The 24,665-nt window shown below is 39.7% G+C and overlaps 1 protein-coding gene across 3 annotated transcripts in view; it reads right to left on the reverse strand.

The window, feature by feature from the left end:
• Positions 1–24,665, reverse strand: part of PPP2R5E (protein phosphatase 2 regulatory subunit B'epsilon) — a 148,990-nt gene that overhangs the window by 66,485 nt on the left and 57,840 nt on the right. For all 3 annotated transcript variants that reach the window (XM_011283256.4, XM_011283257.4, XM_003987722.6), the window contains exon 3: positions 1,037–1,233. In XM_011283256.4, coding sequence (XP_011281558.1) covers positions 1,037–1,233 — 197 coding nt within the window. The remainder of the gene's footprint in view (positions 1–1,036; positions 1,234–24,665) is intronic.

Consider the following 24,665-nt stretch of genomic DNA (forward strand, 5'->3'; position numbering starts at 1 on the left):
GACATTGTTTTGAAATGATCTTCACACATCAGTCACAGTTTCTCAAGTTATGATAATTCACATCCCTTCCCAAATCTGAACTATTCATTTTTAGCTACATCTACTTCATCACGGAGGTCTGTTTTCTGTATCTGTTGAATACAAATGATAAAAGTTGAACTGAAAAGCTAGACAGTTTTCAGCAGTACAGAGAGAATGGGCCAGATTCTCCAAGGGGCTTCCCAGTGGTTGCGCTGACCCTTCTGGATTTCTGCAGCATAATTTCACCAATTAGTGGAAGAGCCCCACCTCCCCAAAAGAGCACGTACTCTCTAGATCCAACATCTTCTGGGATGCCAAGGAAGGCAAGCTTCCCATAGAAATCCAACAGAAAACCATATTTTGGCTCAGCTTTAAAAAAAAAAAAACAACAACGAATATAATTACTGACCCAAAAAGAACATAATTACTTCTATTATGCTAATAATGTTTCTTCTCTTAACTCCTAATGACCACACAAAGTGCAAGACACTGTTCAAAAATAATGAAAGACATCACCCCAGATTTCAAGATTATAATGGGAATGATTAGTTTATAAAGCCAGGAGAGGCTTTAACTAGATTCTACAAATCACAATTTTATTGAGGTTAAAGCCATTTCTAAATTACCACAGTGAACAGGGAGGGGGAAAAAAAAAAATCAAGACATCCAACAGGCTTGAATATTTTTCAAACACAGATCTAAAACTTGTGTTGATTCTCCTGTGCCTTTTCTTTTCCCAATGCCAGAAATCCAAGAACACCCTGGCAATCCTGGCTTCATACTCTGAAGTCGCTGGTTCCTCCAGTACTGTTGTAGGTGAAAAGTTGTGGATTTCATTCTCATGAAATCATACTCTTCAAATTCTAGTATTGTTCCGACTACTTTAGCTTAGCTCTCAGAAGGTTGGTTCTCATTTGTGGAGGTGGCCTCCAGTGACCTGACTCTGCAATAATTACACCTGTACGTCGCTATGGAAGGTGCTTAAAAGTGTCCGCGGCGAAACAAAGAAACTCACCATTCTAACTACTTCAGGGTAAGTCTGCTCTGTCAAACAGCCTCTGCTTATTGTAATGTAGTCCACCAGTTCATTAAGAGTGGAGCGCTTGTATTCTTTCATTTTAAGATCAGATAGCGTGTCCATGAAGTCAAAAATGACACAGCACTGCTGAAGTTTCTTTAGGAACAGTTCAGGCTGCTCTGAGGACGGAACGTCTAAGAAAAAAAAAGGAAATGGTGTAAGTCTGTCATCAATTTCTAGGTAACAGGAATTCTCTGTGAAAGTTACTTCAAAGGCAAGCTCAAAAAAATAAGAATTCACATGACAACAGTGTTCTTTTTAACAATTACACACGGGCGGGAGGGGATACCATAGCCACTACTTAGGAGACCTTGTCTTTGAAAGCTACGTGGTACCAACACAATAGACAGCATTTGCTATTCCAAATATCTATTCCAACCAAAGATAGACCAAAATCCCAAGAGCCATTAGAAAGTTGAAGCAAATTTTAACCAAAAACATCCCATGTCAAAACCCCTGAGCCAAAAGCACTGAAAAAGGTCAAACTTCCCATTATAAGGTAAAGCCACAAGTTTTCACTTGGTTTAAATTAGTTTTACTAAAAAAATTTCAAAGCAGAAATGTCAGTAAATTCATTTTAATTTCACGCTGACATCCTTGGTATTTAAAGCAACTGTTGTATGTGTGTTTATATTTTTTGTTTTGTTTTGGCTTGACATCTATGAAGTTTCTTTGTCAAGGAAACTTGGAAAACCAACAAAATGAAGTAATATCAATTCTCTCAAAAAGAACACACCAGTGATGGGACAATAAGAGCAAACTATACTTCAATCTATGCTCTCTCTTATGACCCATCTTATTCCCTTAACAGTGCGAGAAAACCACTAACATCTTCATTAGTATGTTCTCAGAATAAACATCTGTTCTTTTCCCACAAACAGCAGGTCAGACATTTGGTTTGGTGTCATTTCTAAAAAATATATAAAAATTTCAAGTTAAAATTCCTCAGTGAGAATGAAAACCTGATTTACAGCGGGACGTGAAACACATCAAGTTGTAGACAGCCCATTCCATTCCTTTATTTTCACTACTTTATTCCCCAAACTGGATCTTCTCTAAAAAGGCAATGAAATTATGACCAGGCTCCCGCCTTCATCCAAGGTACGTAACTCATTAATCCTCAAAACACTCTTAAAGGTAAGCAGGTGGCATGATATTATTTTCCCAAAAAGAAAATTAGAGACTATCACTGAGGTCGTCCCACAATGAATAAGTTACGGAGCTGGGCCCAGCGCCCAGGTCTCCCACCACATTTCCACACTCCCTTTGTACCACTCAAGAAGGACTTTAACAATGTTTGGCCACTCACTTGCAAGCACCTTCAGTTGCCAGCTTCCCAGTAAATGCCTTCCAGCAGCCGTAAAGCACGGGCCACCTATTCTCTGGAGGTAAGTGCGACAGTTAGCAGCACTCACCTTACAACACCAGCGGCCCTAGCAGAAGGCAGTGAGGGCAGGCTCCTATTTAAAGGGTCCACGTGACTCCTCTCCACAACCCTCTTCCCCTGCTCACACCCCACATCCCAAGTGCTAGTCCAAGTACCCGGGACCTCAGAGATAATTCTCCCAAAACACTGCCTGCTGACATCAACTTTCAGGTAAGCCTAGATGAGAGTGGGCAGGACACCTGAAAACACAGGATTTTCCTACCAGATACAAAGGAACAAGAAGTAGTCAGTATTTTTGAAGGTATGTAGAGCATCACTGCTATTCTTAGTGAAAACAAGTTATAAATTTAGAAATTATTCTTAACCTGTAAGTTTCCTCCCCTGCCACCACCCCCATGGGTCCTTAAAAGCCTAATGTATTACAAAGACTTTGGGATTTAAGCTGTGAGATATCTTATTCTATGTCCCTAGACTTAATCACATTCAAAAAAAAAAAAATCTAGCTGAAACTAGTCTAGTCTAAATCTAGTCTAAAACTAGTCTAAAGACTGGGGTGCCTGGGTGGCTCAGTCGGTTGAGTGTCCGACTTCGGCTCAGGTCATGATCTCACAGTTCGTGAGTTCAAGCCCCCGCATCGGGCTCTGTGCTGACAGCTTAGAGCCTGCAGCCTGCTTCAAATTCTATGTCTCCCTCTCTCCCTGCTCCTCCCCCGCCCATGCTCTGTCTCTCTCTCTCCTTCATAAATAAATAAATAAATAAATAAATAAATACCATTAAAACTAGTCTAAAGACTATAAGAACTGAGTTTAATCAGACCAAGCTTTCTCTTGAATTGCTACCTGCTTTTAGCATTCAAAATTAATTAATAAGTAAACAAAACTAAGCAGCTTATGAAAATGGCTATATATCCATAGCCAATGACTAGTTACATGCATAGGACCATGATGGTTAAGTACTAAAGTCCTGCAAGTTCTAAGTCAGACCTCATACCTCAAAGCTGAATGGAAGTTTTGATGCTGCACAGGGAACAAAGCAATCTTATTAATGTAACATTAAGGTTAAAATCTTTAAAGGAGATTTTAATTAATCCTATTTTTGATACAGTAACTTTAACGAGGCTTGAAAACCAGACCATCTACATGGAGAACTGCATAACTCAGCACATACGAATTATGAAAGCATCTATAAGTGACAGCCTTTCCTCCAAAAAGCAAACCATCATTTAAGTAGTGACAACAGTGATTAATCATTGTGGTCGCTGCAAAAAACCTCAAGAGATTCATATATTTGGCTATTTTTAAAATCCAGGCAATTAACATTTGGTCTTTTTTTTTTTTTATGTTAGGCAGTTGAAATTTATTCTTAATCCAAATTGACGTAATGTCATAGACAAATGTGAAGCAGGCTATCCATCTGCTTAATGGAATAATAATCGCTTTCGTTTACTAAGCACTATTGGGTACATTTATTGTGTACTATTCTAAGCATTTTCAAGTATTATATCTCACGTAATATCACAACAGTTCTATGCAGTAGGTACTATTTCCAATTTAACAAATGAAAAAATCAAGACACAAGGAAATTCAGTGACTTGCCCAGAATCATACAGCCAACAAGCAGAAAGACAGGATTCAAACCCAGGCACACTGGCTCCAGAGCAAGGACTGTTCATCATCGTGCAACCATGAAACTCAATAAAAGACAAGAGGAATATCAGACTTCATAAAACGGGGTGTGTGCAAAGAGATAAGAAAAGGAAGAACACAGAGAGAAATCAACAAGTAATCTCCAACATGCCCCATTCATAAAGGATCAGGCTGAACCCCTTCTCTATCCTCCCTCTAGCCCATTCCCGAGATTAACACACACAGCAATAAGCTATTCTTTATCACAGGCTAAATTCTTCTAAATGATCTCTTCTCCTTAACTTAAATAACAGAAGTAATCAAGACTGACGAAAGAAAAAGAGGGAGGAGTATTCCTGAAAGAGACAATTCAATTACAGCAACAATTTAAAAAAAAATTTTTTTTTTCATTCTCACTGAAGGAGGACCTAAATCAGCCTGAGCAAAGGGCTCTTGTACTGTCTGGTCCTCTGACTGCCTCAAATAGCTGTGCTGCTCTCAACCTCCTTGCCCTCATCTCTCTAATCCCATGAGCTATGAAAACGGGTAATGTGAAAAGGTAGAACAAGCCAGTATCGGAGAAGAAACACTCTGAGTAGCCCAGAAGGTTTCAATGATATAAGTTTAATGTCTTATGGAACCGGTCCCAGAAGCAGATAACAAATATCTTTTAAAGAAACATTTATCAAAAGTATCAGGTACTAGGTCGGAAAAAGAAGATCATAAATGACAAAAAGAAGAAATCACATAGGCAATGCATTCTAACCATAATGTAATAACACTAGATTTTAACAGTTCAAAGTCACCCACCTCCCAAATGCAAGCCACCTGAGAATCTAAACACTTCTGAAATAACTCAGATTGGAAGAAAACAAACAAATTACAAATTACAGACATTTAGAAATAAATGTAAATTAGAAAAATTAAAGGTCATCTTAGAATCCCAAAGCAGACCAGGCAGTGGATGGATGCTTGTGTCGTCTCTCTTCTAATGGACACCTCTGGTCTACACAGGCTGTCCCTGCCCCCAGGAGAAGAATTCCACAGAATCATAACCATAAATAATGAGGAATCAATAAGTGGTTATATAATACCATGAAGGTCATGAGCACAACAACCCATCCATCCAATGTTAGTATTTGTTTAAAAAGGAGATAACCGAATCAATTCTCATAGTTTTGGATAAGATTCATAAAATCAGATTCTGCTGCTCTGGAACAACTCTCAAATTAAGTTGATTTCCAGAATATGTTTCTCACCCAAGAAAATAATTTAGTGACCAGCTAAGTGGTCAATCAACTTGGCAGTTACATTACTCCCTGTACTGTCCCTCTTTTTCTTTTAGCATTCATTTTCTCCCATATGCCTTTTCTATTGCATCTCCCAGCATCCTCCTACCAATTTTCATCAATAAGCTAGGGAAAAGGACTACTCCCACTTCCAAGGTGTTCATACCCAAATAATTTTAAAATTGACAAGTAACAAGAAGGAATGGGAAAACGAACATAGAATTCCACAGTAGAGGGAGGATGCAAGCTCAAATTAAGAAACAAAAGATTTTCCTTGTGTCCAAAGAACAGTCAACAGAGTGTAAATACACTTTAGCCACACAGCCCAACCTCCCGCCTCCACATTACCTGCACACGTGCACGGGCACACATACACACACATGAACCTCCCCTCACCCTTACTATGATTTCAAGAGCTGACAGTTTATTAGTGTTTGTCTGTAATTAGCAAAATAAACTCATTCCTCCCTAGTCAACAAGCTTCCATTATTCCATCCCAACTAATGTTCGGGGCACAGGATCATGGATCCAATATCAGCCCATCTTCCCGCAGGGCCTGACTCAGGACTTTGCAAAGCAAAAAAAAAAAAAAAAAAAAAAAAAGCAAAAGTACAAGAAATAAAACATAAGCTAGGTGTCCTTTGGGTTTAGTGCTCTAAGACTCCATTCAACTGAAGCTGGTGAAAATCAGAACATTAAATTCACACTTTGCAAACAGGCCAATCAAATAAATAAAGAAGGTTTACATCATTATAACATTTATTAGTCATATCACCACAGAAAAAAATGCAAATTCATTTTAAAAAAAGACATGGGCTGGTAACTTACTCACACATAGGCTATTAAAATGAATGTGGAAATATAATGAAAAAACATTTCTCTAAAATGATGTTTGCATTGGAAGCTTCAGCAGTAACATTATTTGAGCTCCTGATGAAAAATATTTATAACCAATTATGTTAATTCAAAAGATCTGCAATAAAATCCTACTAAGAATTAAGAATGCTTTTCACCTGAAAATGTCCTAAGCCATTCCTCAGCCCTTTTACATCCAGTTCTCCCACTCTCACAAAAAATCAAGTTACCAACATAGAGGATATAAACATGGTCTTTGATCCCAGCTCCCACCTCAACCCTTATAACTTTCCCTAAAGTATGTAAATCTCCATCCCTATCACATACAACCCTCTAAAACTTTAATAAAGTGAACAAGACTTTCATTTGCATAAAGCATATGAAACTGCATTTACAGAAAACTAGTCCTTGATGAACTGAAGCATGGCATGTTAGTACCAGCAGTAAAATGCCTGCCTGACTGTCCATGTGCTTTGTCCAAACCCTTGCCACCTAGTTTACTTCTAAACACAGATACGAGAGGCATTCTCCTCTCGTAGCACATATTTTGGGAAAACTAAATGGAATTCTATTTTATTAGTGAACTATGCTTAAATTAGGAATTGTTTTTGACACCCCCAAAATTGCAGATATAACCAGCTATATTTCATCAAAACGGGGAGAGAAAACTCTAAGTCTTTCTAATGAACCAAGTAATAATATGAGGCTTCATGTCCTATGAACTAGTCTGTAACATGTTGATTGCACAAGCTACTTCAACATAAAGAAACTAACACAGTAGTTAAAGTATTGAAGACTTCACCATTCCAATTACTTTATTACTGTATTCAAAGCAGTGGGTTCAAAAACGTGTGTTCTGCTATTGATGACCGTGGTGGTGGTGTGGTATTTCCACTACTATATATCTGTATTTTTTAAAAGCATCCCAAGTGATTTCAATGTGAGGCCAGTTTTTAAAGTAATAACTACAAAATCCTTCTCTCATCTTCTTCACCTTTGAAATTCTTTCTCTTTTTAGTTCACTGAAAACTAACCGTGAGGGGCACCTGGGTGACTCAGTTGGTTCAGCCATCTCACTCTTGATTTCGGCTCAGGCCATGATCCCAGGGTCATAGGATCAAGCCCCATGTTGGGCTCAACGTGGAGCCAGCTTAAATTCTCTTCCCTCTCCCCCACTCACTCTCTCCCTCTCCAAAAAAAAAAAAAAAAAAAAAAGATAAAAACAGCAATTAAAAAACAAAAAAACTAACTGTGAAAACTTGCCATTTCCAAGAAAAGGAAGGTCCCTGGAAATATCTACAACAGTGAAAGCATTCCTTCCTCTCCTGGGCCGTAAAGAAGTGAATGTACAGTTGGCTGCTTTTAGAACTCCTTCCAATTTATTAATAAGATAGGAAACACCTGGCTGATTACTAGCATGTGCTTTTCCCACAGGTTCAAAACACGTCTCATGATCTCACGTGAGAGGGAGCCCCACAGCACAGAGCCTGCTTAGGATTCTCTCTCTCCCTTTTCTCTCTGCCTGCCCCTCCCCCACGTTCCCACACACACACACTCTCTCTCTCTCTCAAAAAAAAAAATAAATCAATAAATAAACTTTAAAAAACAAAGTAAGTAAGAAGTACATCTCACAGAATGGCTACACAGATGAAACAGTATCCAGTATCCAAAAAATGAGACCAGGGTGTGAGTATTAAACAAGTTTAAGCAATAAACTGAAAGGCAGAAAAGGCCAGTACTGATGTTTCAAGGTAAAAAGAATGACAATGATAATGAACACAGACTAGTGCAAAGCGCTATACTAAGCTCCTTACAGGAATCATCCCCCTTTAATCCTCAGAACACCTTATGAGTGGCCACTATTAATATCCCAGTTCTTCAGAAGAAAGGACTGGGGACCAGAACAGCTAAATCACTTGCACAACATTACCCACTACTAAGGGCTGCAGCTGGGATGCGAATCCAGGTCGTCTTACCCCAGAGCCCACACCAGTAACGACGACGATGGTGGTGACGGTGACTGTGATCAATAACCACCACCGCCAATGGAGCTCTACGGATAAACTGTCACGGTTAGACACTTGTTTAAGAGGAGCTGTAATCTAAAAAAAGCAAAGGAAAATCTGATGGACTTTTCTACAAGCATTTAGGTATTTTAAAACGTAAACAGCATAAAATCAGAACCGAACTAGTGATCAATGGTAGATAGGTAACTTAAAGTTCTAAATGACAATATATTAATTATTCTGCTCAGCTTGGACAATCAACATGTATTTGTTATTATTCTTCCATGGATCTCTCCAGTTTTCCTTTCCCAAAAGCTGACAAATACCTGCTCTCCACTTATAAGCAAAACCCAAAGGTCACCCCTGATGCAAACCAGTGGCTGCAGCAGCAAAATTACAGGATTCAAGGCTCTCATATTATTTTGACACTATTTTCCAATCAGAAGAGAGAAAAACATACATGCACACACACATGTCCACACATACAAAACATGCATATGCACACAACTTTTTTTTTTAATTTTTTTTAATGTTTTTATTTATTTTTGAGACAGAGAGAGACAGAGCATGAGTGGGGGGGGTGGGGCAGAGAGAGGGGGAGACACAGAATCTGAAGCAGACTCCAGGCTCTGAGCTGTCAGCACAGAGCCCGACACGGGGCTCGAACTCACGGAGTGTGAGATGATGACCTGAGCTGAAGCCAGACACTCAACCAACTGAGCCACCCAGGCGCCCCTGCACACAACTTCTAGTAAATATTTCTGTTTCCAACCCTTCATATTAGCTATCCCTCATGTTTTACCTTCTAATGCCAAGGCAGTCACTGAAACTTGTCAGGACAAGAAATAAAACATTTAAAAATTGATCAATTCCTAATTATAGGTGTAGATTACTTTCCTGCCACCAAAATCACCCACAGGACCGAAGCCACCAAAGCCTCTGACTAATGCAGACTCCACACCGTTAGCACAGAGCCAGATGCTGGGCTCGAACTCATGTACAGCAAGATCATGACCTGAGCCAAAATCAAGAGTTGGATGCTTAACCATCTGAGCCACCCAGACACCCCATAAGTCTATTATTAATTCATCACCTAAGGGCTTATTTCCAGAGATGGAACCAGGGCCTCTGAACACAAGAAACTCCTGTAGCATGCTGGGCTATTTCACCCCCCACCCCCAAAAAAGGGCTGCAGGACACAGCGTTCAAAAGTATCTTTGTCAATGATTCCCTTTTTTGAGGATTTTCTATATCAATAAAATTACAAAAAAGACCAAGCCGACATTGTTTTTCAGATAAAGTCATGAAAACAGTAAGTAGCCACCATATTTTCACTATAATTTCATAAACAGAAAGCTCTTTTGAATAATAAAAGAAGAGAAGGGCAATCTCAGAATAAAAGACAATCCTTCCTCAAAACAGACGGTGGCACGTGCCCATGCACACAGATCATCGTGTGTTCTCTGCCTTGACCTTCCTTCCCTCTACTTAGTGCTCACTTTGCCGGGCACCAGGAACAACTTTCCCACAGCCTGTATCCGGGGACCTTTGGGCCGTATCGCCACTTGGTTCCAACACCTGTCTGTAGCATGGATAACAGAGTTCTAGCCATACTGACATACCAATTTCAACTGTGTTTAGAAGACCAGAAAAGCTGAGACGATAACACATACCCACAAGAGTAGAGCCTTTCATTTTACGGCAGCCATGTAGTCCTTAGAAACTACGTAAGATAAAAATTTCCACAAAATTTTATACACACCTCCAGTCAAGAACTTGCCACATTATACTGGTACTTTTTTTTTTTTTTTAAACCAGTGAATCAAACACGTGTCTTGTTTATCTTTAAATACCCAGATCCAAGGAGGAGTTTCTAGAATATGGTAAGTACACAACAGACACAGGTTTAATCAATAAACTCTACATATTGAATCTTCTTTCTCCATGTTTCTAATTGTAAATTAGAACTTTATTCCTCTAGAAATAAAATTATACTGCAGGATAGAGGGAAAGGTTCAATATGAATATTAAATAAAATGAATTATTCCAATATTTTAATCCCAAGTCATAAAATGAAAATTAAAAAATAAGAACGGGGGCACCCGGGTAAGAATGGCAGTGCCTGGGTGGCTCACTCTAGGTCAGGCGCCCAACTCTTGATTTTGGCTCAGGTCACGAACTCATGGTCCTGAGATTGAGACTGAGCCTCCTGTCACTTAGGACCGTCTCTCCCTCTTCCTCTGCTCCTCCCCTACTCATGCCCCCGCACTCTCTCAAAAAACAAAACAAAACAAAATAAAACAAACAAAAAAACACCTAAGGAAAGATGGACTAAGCAAAGTAAATCAGAGAAGGACAGATACTATATGATTTCACTTATACGTGAAATGTAAACAAGCCAAACTCTTACAAACAGAGACCAGAATGATGGTTACCAGGGCCTCGAGGGTGAGGGAAATGGAGAGATGTTAGTCAAAGAGGAACAAGCTTCCAATTATAAAATGAGTAAGTTTCAGGATCTATGTATATAATAACATACACTTGAAAGTTAGAGAGATCTTAAACATTCTCACCACAAGAAAGAAATAGTAATTATGTGACCAGATGGAAGTGTTAGCCACATGCTTACACACCTTATACAATGTTACATGGCAGTTACGTTTCCAAAAAGGTGGAAGGAATGAGAGAATGAAGACAGACACACAAGCATGGTTTTTAATGATACAATATTTATGAGCATAAAAAGGAAATAATAGGCCAGGTTCCTTGACAAAAAACTAGCTAAAAAAGGCAGGTCCTTAGTTTCTTGAAAATATCACCTCCCCCTACCAATCTAATAAAATAATGTCTTCTTTTCTAACACTTCATTAAAAAAAATCTAGTTGGGGGCGCCTGAGATGCTCAGTCGGTTGAGCACCCAACTTTAACTCAGGTCATGATCTCACAGTTCATGGCTTTGAGCCCCTTGTCAGGCTCTGTGCTGACAATGCAAAGCCTGCTTGGGATTCTCTCTCTCCCCTTCTCTTTCCCTCTCTTTCTGCCCCTCCCTGACTCATGTTTTCTCTATGTCAAAATAAATAAATAAATTTTTTTTTTTAAAAAGGCAAAGTGTCGGCAAAATTTCTTTAAAAAAAATTTAGTTGAGGGGCGTGTGGGTGGCTCAGTCAGTTAAGCATCCGATTTCGGCTCAGGTCATGATCTCACAATTTATGGGTTCAAGCCCCACATCGGGCTCTGTGTTGCCAGCTCGGAGCCTGGAGCCTGCTCCAGATTCTGTGTGTGTGTGTGTGTGTGTGTGTGTGTGTGTGTGTGTGTGTGTGTCCCTCCCTGCTCACGCTGTGTCTGTCTCTTTCTCAAAAATAAACATTAAAAAAAATTTTTTTTAATTTAGTTGATTTCTAAAATAAACAGAATAGTTTTTACTCAAGGATGAGAGAAAAAGACTCAAAATGAAGATGAATGTACAACATTAATGAAACAGTATAATCTGGAATGCCCTCCACAGCAAAAATAACCTGATAATTTTGCCAAGTGTGCCATTAATAAATGAAAAGGAGGAAGGTTTAGGGGTGCCTGGGTGGCTCAGTCAGCTGAGCATCTGACTTCGGCTCAGGTTATGATCTCATGGTTCATGAGTTCAAGCCCTGCATCAGGCTCTCTGCACAGAGCCTGCTTCAGATCCTCTGTCCCTGTCTCTCTCTGACCCTCCCTCATTCACACTCTCTCAAAAATAAATAAATAGTAAAAAAAGAAAAAAGAAAAGTTGGAAGGTTTAGTGCAAATGGCATAGGCTTTGCATTCACTTACTCATTCATTCACCAAATATTCAATGAAATCCCACGAAGGGCCAAGCACTGCTGGGATAACATAACAAAGACACTAAAATTCCTTCCCTCAAAGAATTTTACATTCTAGCACAAGAAGACAAATAATTGCAAGTAAAAAAATAAATACGGGGTGCCTGGGTGGCTGTTAAGTGTCTGACTCTTGGTTTCGGCTCAGGTCACGATCTCCTGGTTCATGAGTTTGAGCCCCACATCAGGCTCTGTGCTAACAGTGCAGAGCCTGCTGGGGATTCTCTCTCTCTCTCTCTCTCTGCCCTTTCCCTGCTCATACTCTCTCTCTCAAAATAAAGAAACTTAAAAAAAATGAACGGATAAATGAATGAATGAACGAATGAATACATTATATGGTATACACTATGGGGGAAACCAGTATGCTGAGCAGTGGTATGCTGAGGGTGGACAGTATTCACCTGGAAGACAGCATCTGAGCAAACACTTGAAGGAGGTGAGGCAGTCAGCCCAAAGGGCATCTGAGGGAAAACGGGCCCAACAACGGGGATAGAAAGTGCAAAGGAACTCTGCAGCAGGGAGCGTGCTGGTGAATCTGAGCATCTGCAAAGAAGCAAACGTGGCTGGATCCACATGAAAAGTGAAAAGTGGGGGAGATGGAACAGAAGAGTGAGGTACGAGTAGCGTAGGTCATCTTGGGCCTTGCGAATCGCTTTTAGACTTTGGCCTCGACGCTGGTCCTAAGCTGGAATCATATCTTTACTGTTTACTAGGTGACACTGGACAAGCCACTTATTTCTCTGAGCCTTAGTTTCCTCATCCATAAAATTGAGGAAATGTACCTCACAGGGTTGAGTGAGGATTAAGTGAAAAAGCCATTTGTAGGATGGAAAATGCTGTTCACAAAGTTGTCACTCATTTGACACACATCTATCAAGTACCTATAACATACAGCATAGAATCAATTCCTTGTTTCATAGCTCTCATTAAAACTATTTTCTGTATAGAAATATATTTAGCATTTTTGGCATAGCTTTAAAATTATTTTTAAACCACTTAATAAATTCTGAAGCACTTCTAGAAATGTTAAATTTTTGTTGAAATTTTATTCTAATAATATCAAACTTTAATCAAACAAAGGCCATCTATAGTATTTAAAACCCTCACACACCATAATTCATCTTCTCTTCCGCACTTGGCTTTTGAGACCAGGAGAAAGTCATAAAATCATAATCTGATAAAAAGAAATTAATAGGGGGCGCCTGGGGTGGTTCAGTCGGTTGAGCATCCGACTTCGGCTCAGGTCATGATCTCACGGTTCGTGGGTTCGAGCCCCGCGTCGGGCTCTGGGCTGACAGCTCGGAGCCCGGAGTCTGCTTCAGATTCTGTGTCCCCTCTCTCTCTGCCCACCCCTACTTGTGCTCTGTCTCCATCTTTCAAAAATGAATAAACATTAAAAAAAATTTTTTTAATAAAAAAACTTTTTAAAAAATGAAATTAATAGAACAAACTCCCAAGATGTACACAAGAGTCAACATTGTTGTTCTAGCTGAGTTCCAAAGTATGAGCCAAAAAAACCTTCAAAAAGACTATTTTTACTTATGTTGTGGTTATAAGGTAAAGAAATAAATTAATGGAATTACAAATGTTCGGCAAGCACTCCCGCGGAAGGAAGGAAGGAAGGAAGGAAGGAAGGAAGGAAGGAAGGAAGGAAGGAAGGAAGGAAGGAAGGAAGGAAGGAAGGAAAAAATAAAATAAAAGATCATATTATTTTCAAGTACTTCAGGTACTTGAGGGCTTCCCCTCCCCCAGAGATTACTTCTACAAGGGATAAAAAATGGCCTGTGTACTTTCCATTTGTTTTGAGGATTAACATCAATGTGAATCAGTTCAGGATGGGATGAACCTGCAGCTACCTTAACAATATGATACAAGGTTTAAAAACAAATTAGATAGATGCACAGAGAAACAGATATCACATTAACATCAATTAAGCCCACTGCCTATTATTTCACAACGTAAGTTGACACCAACAAAATCTTTAAACTTAAAAAAAAAAAGATTTAAAGCATAAAAAAGAGTCAATCCAATGCTGCAATGCCAGCTTAGAGATGCTATTTCTGAACCTCCGTTGGGAGTTTTAAATATGAGCCCTTAAGCTCCTGAGAGTGACAGGACTGAGGGACTACACTGATGGAATGACCTCTAATCCCAAGAGTAATAAAGAGTGTACATTTATAATTAAAGTCATAATCTGGGCAATAAAACCCAGGGACAGCATGTAGGAGACACCACTTACTGTGGAATTCGTGTATGCTTCATACAAGGCATACTACAATATAAATTAAACATAAACGTAGCCCACATATAAGCATTGACGAAATCCAAAATTCACATTTGAAACATCATACTAAGAAAAATGAAGTCCATTTTAAAACCTTATTTTTCCAGGGTGTATAAAAATAATAGCGGTAGAAAGGTGGAGACTTACAAGTATGTATTTATGGATGTGTTATACAGGTATGCACAACTGTGAGTGTATGACTCCAAAACTGAAACTTAAACAACAGTAATACAAACATTTTATAAAAGACAAAGAATATGTGTCTGGAAAGCTTAACACTTTCAGAGCAAAGAAGCATTTTAAAACACTGAATGGTAAGACAGGATACCAGGGTAAGCCAGCATGTCCACAACTTAAGTCCTTTCTTTGCTACTGCCTTCCTGGCCACAAACCGGCTGTCAGCAAGGGTAGAAAAAGTCACTGAAATCTAAAGATCTGCATGCTAATCAGGCGATTCCAAACACAAGCCTTTTTCTGAAGCCTGATGTAAGTCCGCATTCTATGCCCAATGTGGTACCCTAGGGCTTAGCTAAACATGCCACCAGATAGTACAAACATTTTCTCTTCAGTTGTACCATGACTTTCCCTTTCAGAAAACATATTCAATAACTGTATCTCCTCCTTAAGAAGCCAGACCAAATATAAAAAATAAGATCTGGCATTATTAAGAGTAATAAAACACAAACTAAGCTGGGCAACGAAGTCCACTATCTCAAAAGTCTGTCCGTTGGTATCCTGGAGAAACACAGAAACATGTACAAATTAGGTCAATTTCTTTTAGCACAACTGGGAAACTTCAAAAAAAAAATGTAAACCCATTCTGCATTCTTCCAGACGGCTGAAGCTCTTCTTACGGTCACACACACCCACACTTTAAAGTCAGGGAGCCTGGGCTCGAAACACTCTCTACCATGTACCAGCCAGACAATTTGGGGCACGTGGTGTGACAGTGAAAGACAATGGGCTACAAAAGCAGACTGCCTGGATTCCAAGCCTGGCTTTGCCACTTCCTTCTGGGAAACCATAGGTGAATCTCTGTGCCTCAGTTTGCTCGTGTATAAATGAGGGCATAATAACAGTACCTACCTCATATGGTTGACTTAAGGGTTAAGTGAGTGAATAAAAATAAAAACACATGGAATAACATTCAGAACGCATTAGGTGCTCAATAAATTTCAGGTAGTAAACTGTTGTTAAAATGCACGGCTGAGCCTTTGTGTCCTTTACAAAATGAGTCTAAGAATAGTAGCTCTGTCACAGACATAGCTTGAGAATTTCATGAGATAATACATACATAAAATGTTCTGGTACCAGTGCCTGGTACATGAAAATGTTCAATAAATGTCAGGTTAAAAAAAAAACACTTATCAAACAAACAACAGCAAGTGCTGATGCATATAGGGCTTCTTCCCTTCTTTTGTATATATATCCAGTTGTGCAAGCCATATTGAAAAAAAAATAAGACTGATCTCAACCTGGGCACCTGGGTGGCTCGGCTGGTTAAGCGTCCAACTTCAGCTCAGGTCATGATCTCATGGTTCACGAGAGAACCAGTCCCACATCAGGCTCTGTGCTGACAGCTCAAAGCCTGGAGCCTGCTTTGGATTCTGTGTGTGTCTCTCTCTCTGCCCCTCCCCCACACTCTCCTCTCTCTCCTTTTCTGTCTCTCTCTCTCTCTCTCTCTCTCTCTCTCTCTCTCTCTCTCTCTCTTGCTCTCTCCCTCTCGAAAATAAACAAACATTAAAAAAAAAAAAAAAAGACTGGGCTCATCCTACTAATATCCAGTGCGATTACTTCCAAGTAAAACGGTAATGTGACTGTAGGAAAGGTGAAGGCACTGACTCAGTTTGATGTGTGGGTAATTCGGGCGCCAGGACATGCACCAGCAATGCGCCAGAGTCCTGGAGGACGAAGGGATGTAGCATTTGGATGAATGAATGACAGACTAACAGAGTCTTCGGAACAGAAAAGCAAACATTTATGAAGAATTCAACAGTCTGGAGAAGCACTGCCAAGATCAGGACACACCCGGTTCTCAGACATCCTCAAACCTCACTTCAGATGTAATCGGGTTTGGGGGCGTTTGAATGGCTCAGCAGGTCAAGCGTTCAACTCTGGATTTTGGCTCAGGTCATGATCTCGCGGTTCATGAGATCAAGCCCTGTGTACAGCTCCTTGCTAACAGCACAAAGCCTGCCTGGGATTCTCACCCCCCGTCTCTCTGTCCCTCTACCACTCGTGCATATGCATGCTCTCTCTCTCTCTTTCAGAATAAACTTTTTCAGGGGTGCCTGGGTGACTCAGTCGGTTAAGTGTACGACTTCGGCTCAGGTCATGATCTTGCAGTTATGGAGTTTGAGCTCGGCGTCAGGCTCTGTGCTGACAGTTCAGAGCCTGGAGCCTGCTTCGGATTCTCTGTCTCCCTCTCTCTCTGCTCCTCCTTCGTTTGCATATTCTCTCTCTCTCTTTCTCTCTCCCTCTCCCTCTCAAAAATAATTAAAAACATTAAAAAAATATTTTTTAACTTTTTAAAGATATAATCAGGCTGATGCAAAGTTTGCAAAGGAAACAAAACAATGTTTGACAGCTTTGTCCTTCGAATCTAAATTTTCATATTAGCATTCAAAGATGTTAATACTTCTAAATCTTAACTAAAATAATAGTAATTTACACTTAAGAGTTTCTTATAACATATTCATAACAAACATTATTGACCTCCCACTAAAATATCATGAAGTACTAAACCACTTCAAAGTATTCTGTAAACCTTTTCTCTTTTCCACACACCCTGTTATTTAAAGATCTAAGGCATTAGCTAAAATTCTGCAAAATTTTTACAGCCTCTTACAAGGCTTCAGGCTACGTCTGGAAGGAGTATGATAGGTAGTTTCAACCTTCCCAGAACAAGTATTTGCTTAGAACCTACTATGTTTAACTTAATGATCAATCATCCGTTCATTTATTCCACAAATATTTACAGAACACTTTTTGCATGCCAGGCATGGGTCTAGGCCGTAATTTACATTTCTCAGCAAAATCAAATAAGATACTAGCCTTCAGGAAGCTTACAGACCAAAAAGGAAGAAAATCTAATTAAATAGTCATATAAATTACTGTAAAACAGAAAAAAGGAATGAAAGAATGAAAGGAAAATAAATGGAAAAAAAAAAAGTAAAAGGCACCATAAGAGCACATGAGACACAGAATGGAGGGGGAAGAAAAGGTACTTACCCACAATGAAATTTACAGTCTGGTGGGCAGTAAGATTAACGTATATAATATAAACAAGAGCAAGAAAATGCTATTAAGTATCTAAATTTCACGGACCAAGTTGAGAGACAGGAAAGGAAAAAGCTCTTGGCGAGGACCTACAGTGTTCTGGAGCCTTATAAAAATCCCGCAAGGTAGGCATTAATATTCTCATTTTACAGATATAAAAACTGAGGCGGCATGGGATTTAGTTTTATTAGCAATGGTGTAGAGCAGCTGCATCACACAGAACCAGAAAGTACGGTAAATTTTACATCAAATAAAATACTTCTTTGACATTGATTTAGACAGACACAGGTGGCGGTAGGCATGTGGACGTCAGGGCAATGAATGTCCCCCTCCTCTACCTCCCTTTTTACAGCCCACCTCCAACCCCCTTCCCCCACAAGGCACCCAGTATTTCCACCACAATCACACCTGTGCTCATGTCCTTTCCACACCTACAAAAATCTGCACTTGCTTTCTGAAAATATGATTGGCTGACTACCTTGGCTGCTAAAAGGACAATGCATTTATCCCTCCAAAGAAATGTCTTTATAATTTTGCAAAGACTTCACAGAAACAATAACAAAATAGCTTCATCTGATGGCCAAATTTTAACCATGGGAATTTCAGACATAAAATGGGCAAATTACTTACAGCCCCTCAAGTGACAACTAATCTACTTTCACAGGATCATAAGGCACCTTTATCAACAGATATTAGCGGGGGGGGGGGGGGGGGAGCTCCAGTTGGACCAGGCACCCTCATTCACACAACCCTCACTACAGTCTTTTTCAGCATCTGTCCTCTTTGAAAATATCACCACCTTCTACAACCTGCTCTTTTAAGGATCTGCAACACTATAAACAATGTTACAAGATATTTGTTAATGAATGAATAAGCCAAAATAAACAAGGGGCACCAAGGACAGATCAGGTATGAAAAAAAGACACACATTCTGAAGAGCCATTTCCTGTTTCACAATAAACAGTCCTTTCTGAAAATCTGGAATGAGTCATCTTTTCCCAGTCATATCATCTATACGTAATAATAGTAAAAACTTAATAAGCACGTACTCTGAGACAGTCATTGTTCTAAGCAGTTTACGTGTATTAACTCATTTAATCCTCTCCACAGTGCCTCGAAGTGGGATTTATTATCATCCTTACTTTACGTGTCGTATATTGAGTCCTGGAGGTATTTCGTGACTTTCACATAGCTAGAAAGGGGCCCTGCTGAGCCTCTGACCCAGGCGATCTGCAACTTGTACAACTCTATCACCTCTGCTAAAGGGTAACATGAGTTTGCTTATCACTAACCACTGCTGTTTTTTCATTTAATACCTACAACATACACTAGAGGGACCATCTGGAAAGGTTAATCTTCCTAATAGAGCCTATGATACAAACAGAATCAGACATGAGTTCAGTCATCTCCCTCCACTTTGCACCAAGTAAAATGCAGCTACTAGGGGTTATACAGATGCTCTAGCTGGCTTGTTACTTCTGTTAATACTTTTGGCGGTGGTAAGTCTCTCAAACACTTGATGACTTTAAGTCTTCTATGGCCTTCCAACATTTTCCTTTGCGCCTAACCTGCCTTACTTTATGTAAAGACTTCAACATTCTTTCTGTTTGGATTTAATTTACTTAAAGGAAATGTAAGGACACAGAGGTTTAGCTGTTTAACTGTTCTGGAACACTTGATATCTGTTGATCCCCTCTACATTCTGATAACAACCCACTGTTGTCACTGGCACAGCCTAAGGTCAAGAAGACATGCGGTAGGTTGAACTGCTCCCAGACAGTAATGGGACTGAAGGGAAGCATGACTAGGACAACGCATAAACACAGGACATGTAAGAAGACATCTTAGGCAGGAAGAGCTTGGAGGTTAAGAGCGAGCACATTACAAGGTGAAATGTGAGAAGATATGCATGCCTAGGCAGAGGAGACAGTGGACTGGGGGTAAGAGGAAACAAGAGTGAAGAATTCAAACAAACCCGGCCATGAAGGACCTTAAAAAATGCGGACTAATCTAGGTTTCATGTAGTGACCACAGAGATATGCTGGGCTAGTAATAAGTAAGTGCTGTAGGGAGCTTCAGAGGGAGGCAGTCAAATGTGCCAAAACACTGTCACCAAAGCCAAGCGTGAAGAATTACAAGGGCCTATCCTAAGCTGATGGCAGTGGATGAACACTAGAAAAGGAAGTCTGAGATACCTTTAAAAGATGAAAGCAAGAGGATATTTTGTCATATCAGATGTAACGAAAAGGAAAGGCAGTCAAAAATTACTAATGCTTCCAGGTTTGGAGGATGATACGCTAGTAAAAATGGAAGCCCATGACAGAAAAGTCAGTTTAACAAGACAGTTTGTGCAGATTAGTGCAAGATAGTTTTGGCAACATGGGGCTATAACCTAGGGAGGAGAGATTTTCTTTCTTTCTTTCTTTCTTTCTTTCTTTCTTTCTTTCTTTCTTTCTTTCTTTCTTTCTTTTAAATATTTTATTATTTATTTTTGAGAGAAAGACAGAGAGAGAGAGAGAGAGAGAGAGAGAGAGAGAGAGAGAGAGAGGGTGAGTATAAGCAGGGAAGAGGCAGAGAGGGAGACAGAGAATCCGAAGCAGGATCCAGGCTCTGAGCTGTCAGCACAGAGCCTGATGCGGGCTCAAACTCACAAACTGTGAGATCATGACCTGAGCCAAAGTCAGATGCTTAATCAACTGAGCCACCAAGCGCTTCTGAGAGTAGAGATTTTAGAGTTTTCCTAGTAAGGTGAAAGTCAAAGGAATAGAGCAAATAACAGATACAACAATAACAGACCAAATGGACAACAAAGAACAGAAGGTTAAAAATGGGACCATGGTGGGGGTGCTTGGGTGGCTCAGTTGGTTAAGCATCAGACTTCAGCTCAGGTCATGATCTCGCCGTCATGAGTTTGAGTCCTACGTCGAGCTCTGTGCTGACAGCTCAGAGCCTGAAGCCTGCTTCAGATTGTGTCTCCCTCTCTCTGCTCCTTCCTCTCTCTCTGCTCCTCCCCAACTTGTACTCTCTCTTTCTCTCAAAAGATGAATAAACATTAAAAAAAAAATTTTTTTTAATGGAACCATGGGACAGTTAGAGACAAAATGAAGAAAACCTGACAATGAGGCAGAAAGCTCAGTGGGTAATGGGACACAGAACCAAGAAGGTGAATGAATGGTCACCAAAAACAAAAAGTAGGGACACATGGGTGGTTCAGTCAGTTGGGCATACAACTCTAGATCTCAGCTCAAGTTTTGATCTTGGGGTCATGAGTTTGGGCCCCACGTTGGGCTCCACACTGGACGTGGAACCTACTTAAAGACACACACACACACACACACACACACACACACACACACACACACAGTTCCAGGCTTCTTCCAATGATAATAGTGTATGACCTATTTAATCAGAAAAACTTCTCCAGTAGCCTTGAAGAAATTCCCCTGACACTAATGAAACAATCCAGTTATCAAGGAGGTCTGAGAGATACCTAATCAATTCAAAGACTTGGGCAGCTACGAGCTACTTGTGATTCACTTTTGGTGTGATTTTTATATGTATGTATGTATGTATGTATGTATGTATGTATGTATGTATGTAGGCAGGCACCACACCCAATGTGGGGCTTGAACTCACAACCCTGAGATCGAGAGTCACATGCTCTACTGACTGAGCCAGCCAGGTGCCCCAAGGAAGGTGTGATTTTATTAAATTAGGAGAAAGAATAAGAAGAAAAAGGAGAAAAGATAAAAGGGGAAAAAACCAAGTCCATTCAAGTTTTTGGAAACTCAGAAGTATAAACCCATACGCATTTGATTTTAATATTAAATTTTAATTAGCAATGTCAGGAAAATTGTGTGAAAAAAGCCAAGATGAAGAGAATATTAAAAGGTCAGGAGTTTGGGTTTAACTGTAGATGCAGTGAAAAAACATGGCAGCATTAAAACCTGAGGGAGAGACACAGCATATGATTTGTGTTTTTAAAAAGATCACTCTGCTTGCTATGAACTGAATGAACTCAATTCATTCATGAGAAGCAGGGAAACCAGTTGGGGACTACTGCTACAGAGTCACAATAACGGCAAAGTGGACAAATTAGAGATAACTACTGGAGGCAGAAGCAACAGTACTTGCTGACAGTAATGATTCTGGGGCAAAGTATGACGGTGAATAGAAGGCAAGACACACAGAGGACTCAAAGATGACTCAGCTGTCTGGTTTGAACAGCTAGGTGAATAGAGGAGTTATCAAGTAAAAGAAGAGATAGTTTGGTGGGGAAATCAAGTGTCCCACTGAGAATGTGTTAAGTTGGAGATGTTTGGGAAACATATACCTAAAGATGTCCAGTCAGTAATTGCATATATAAGACCAAAGTTTGAAGTAAGTAAGGTCAAAGCTAAAGGCAGAAGTATGAGAGCCAACGGTATAGAGATGGTCTTAAAGCCAACAGGATAAATGAGATCACCCATGGTGAGAGTGCAGAAAATGAAGCACAGGGAGCCCCCCCCCCAAAAAAAAAAAATCCAATCCATACAAGTTGAGAAGCGGAGAAAGAACTATCAAAGAGAATGAGAAGAAACCACCAGACGTAGAAAGAAAACCTAAGTAGTATCACAGAAGCCAAAGAAGAGTAGGTTTCCACAAAGAGAATGCAGATAAGTATCAAATGCTGCTAACAGACATAAGTCCATCAGATTTGGAGGTGACCTTGATAAGAGTCACTTCAGTAAAGCATTGGTAAAGGCAGAACCACATAACAGCAAGAATTTGCGGAATCCTATGCTATGACCCCAGCATTAACACACCCTCTTTTTTCTTGTGTCTTCAGCTTCTATTCCTTCCTTCAGTGGCTCTATGCCAAGGTCAAACTTAAAGTTCTGATTGGTACATCAAGTCACTCTCATCTCTGCTGACTAGAGTCTCTGGGCCAGATTACTGCCAAAACCAAAGGCCTGCCTATTCATCGGATGGTCTTGGGTCAAGTGGCCACTCAGTCCAGTCATCTGAGACCAGAGACAAGAAACCAGTCATCCATTAGAAGACAGTCAGTGGATATGAGGGGTCTTCTAAGTCTTGGCCTGTCTCCGAAAACACTTTACTAAAAGTTAAAACAAAGACCAATGAATACATTTACTAATGAAGATCTAAGGATTAAGCGTATAAATTATAAGCAGTTCATTTTTTCTTAACTTGGTATAGGTATCCATATGTTCATTCAAGATATCATTGCTCTTTGTATCTTCCAGTAGCTCATAAAATTATTTACATTCTTTTAACTTGAATACATTGAAGACAGTGGTCATTTTAAGAGGAGAAACTCCAACAGCAAAGAAAAACTTTATGAGTATGGAGTCACAACATCTAATATATTTTTAATCACTAAAGAAAGAAAAAATACATATCAGTACTTTTAAGACTTTTATGATAAAATGTTATAAAATGCAAGAAAGCGCACATAGTTTTTAGTAGCATGCGTTCATTCCTTATTAAAAAAAGAAAAAAAGTTTCCATCCCAAAACATTCAGGCCCTGTAATTTTATCCCACAGGAAAGCCAAGCTAAAATGAAAAAACATCCAGAAGGAAGTTTACAGTGGAAACTCTGACAAATGCTTGACCGTAGTGTCACGAACAGCACTGTTATCATATGCATATGTCTACACAGCTAGACACAAATGCATACATTATTCATTTCAATTAGTGGTCAAAAAAATAGATGATTATGATTCTTAAAGCTTGTACTTACCATTGATGAACCCAAACAAAAAAAGTAAAACCATAAACACAAGCTGGAGACAGAACACTCCGCAAACAATGCCCTTACGTTTGAAAGTAGAACTGATGCTAATTTACATCTGTAGAGTACTCCTAAGTTTCTCCAGCATTCTCGAAAGGTATTATTTCACTCAACAATCCCAACAAACCTATGAGTGAGGCTAGCTAAGTCCGACACTCATTTTGCAACTGAGGAACCTGAACTGCACCAAAGATGCATGATTTGCTCAAAATCATACATAGAGTCACAACGACCACATTCAAATCTAGGTCTTAGGCACTACAAGAAGTCCGCTGCTCCTTCCACTAACATTTATATTAATACAGCCTTTGATAAAGGGGTTTCAAATCCCTGCTGGAATTGGTTCAAATATCACATACCACATTTGGACCTTTAAAACAGACTCAACTATTCACTCAAGTAATATTAATATTAATCACGCTATGATTACCAATTCTAAGGCACCTGATGTCCTACTATACTGATATATCACTAGAAAACCAATTTTGACATTTCATTCATTATGTTACTGTATCATTTTCCTTAATGAGTACACAGATCCCATTATAAGGCTGCTAGTGGTCACTGTGTTTCCATCATATCTCAGAAGTTCCATGGATGTCAAACCTACTGACAATTAGTAGCCATAAGGCAATGTATAAGTTACCTATTCATGATATTCATAAATAAGATCCTATATTTAACACTAACCTGAGTAAAAAGATACTCTATGATACATGACCACTGTCCACTAATAACTAAAAATTAAAGAACAAGATGAATGGATTCAGACTGCGAAGTATTAAACACTTTTAAACATAAAAAATAATTTTAAAACAGAATTTATTAAAAAAATTTAATGTTTTCAGTTATTTTTGAGAGACAGAGAGAGCATGAGAGCATGCACACACATGGTGGGGGAGGGGCAGAGAGCAGGAGACACAGAATCTGAAGTAGGCTCCAGGCTCTGAGCTGTCGACACAGAGCCCGATGCGGGGCTCGAACTCACAAACCGCGAGATCAGGACCTGAGCCGATCATAATCAGACCCTTAACCGACCGAACCACCCAGGCGCCCCTAATACACCTCCATTTTAAAATGCCTATTTAGAGGGGTGTGCAAGGGTGGCTCAACCAGTTAAGTGTCCAACTTTTGATTACAGTTCGGGTCATGATCTTACATTTTGTGGGATAGAGCCCCCGAATCAGGCTCT

This window comes from Felis catus, chromosome B3 (genome assembly GCF_018350175.1).
Source record: "Felis catus isolate Fca126 chromosome B3, F.catus_Fca126_mat1.0, whole genome shotgun sequence".
In the NCBI taxonomy this organism is placed as follows: Eukaryota; Metazoa; Chordata; class Mammalia; order Carnivora; family Felidae; genus Felis; species Felis catus.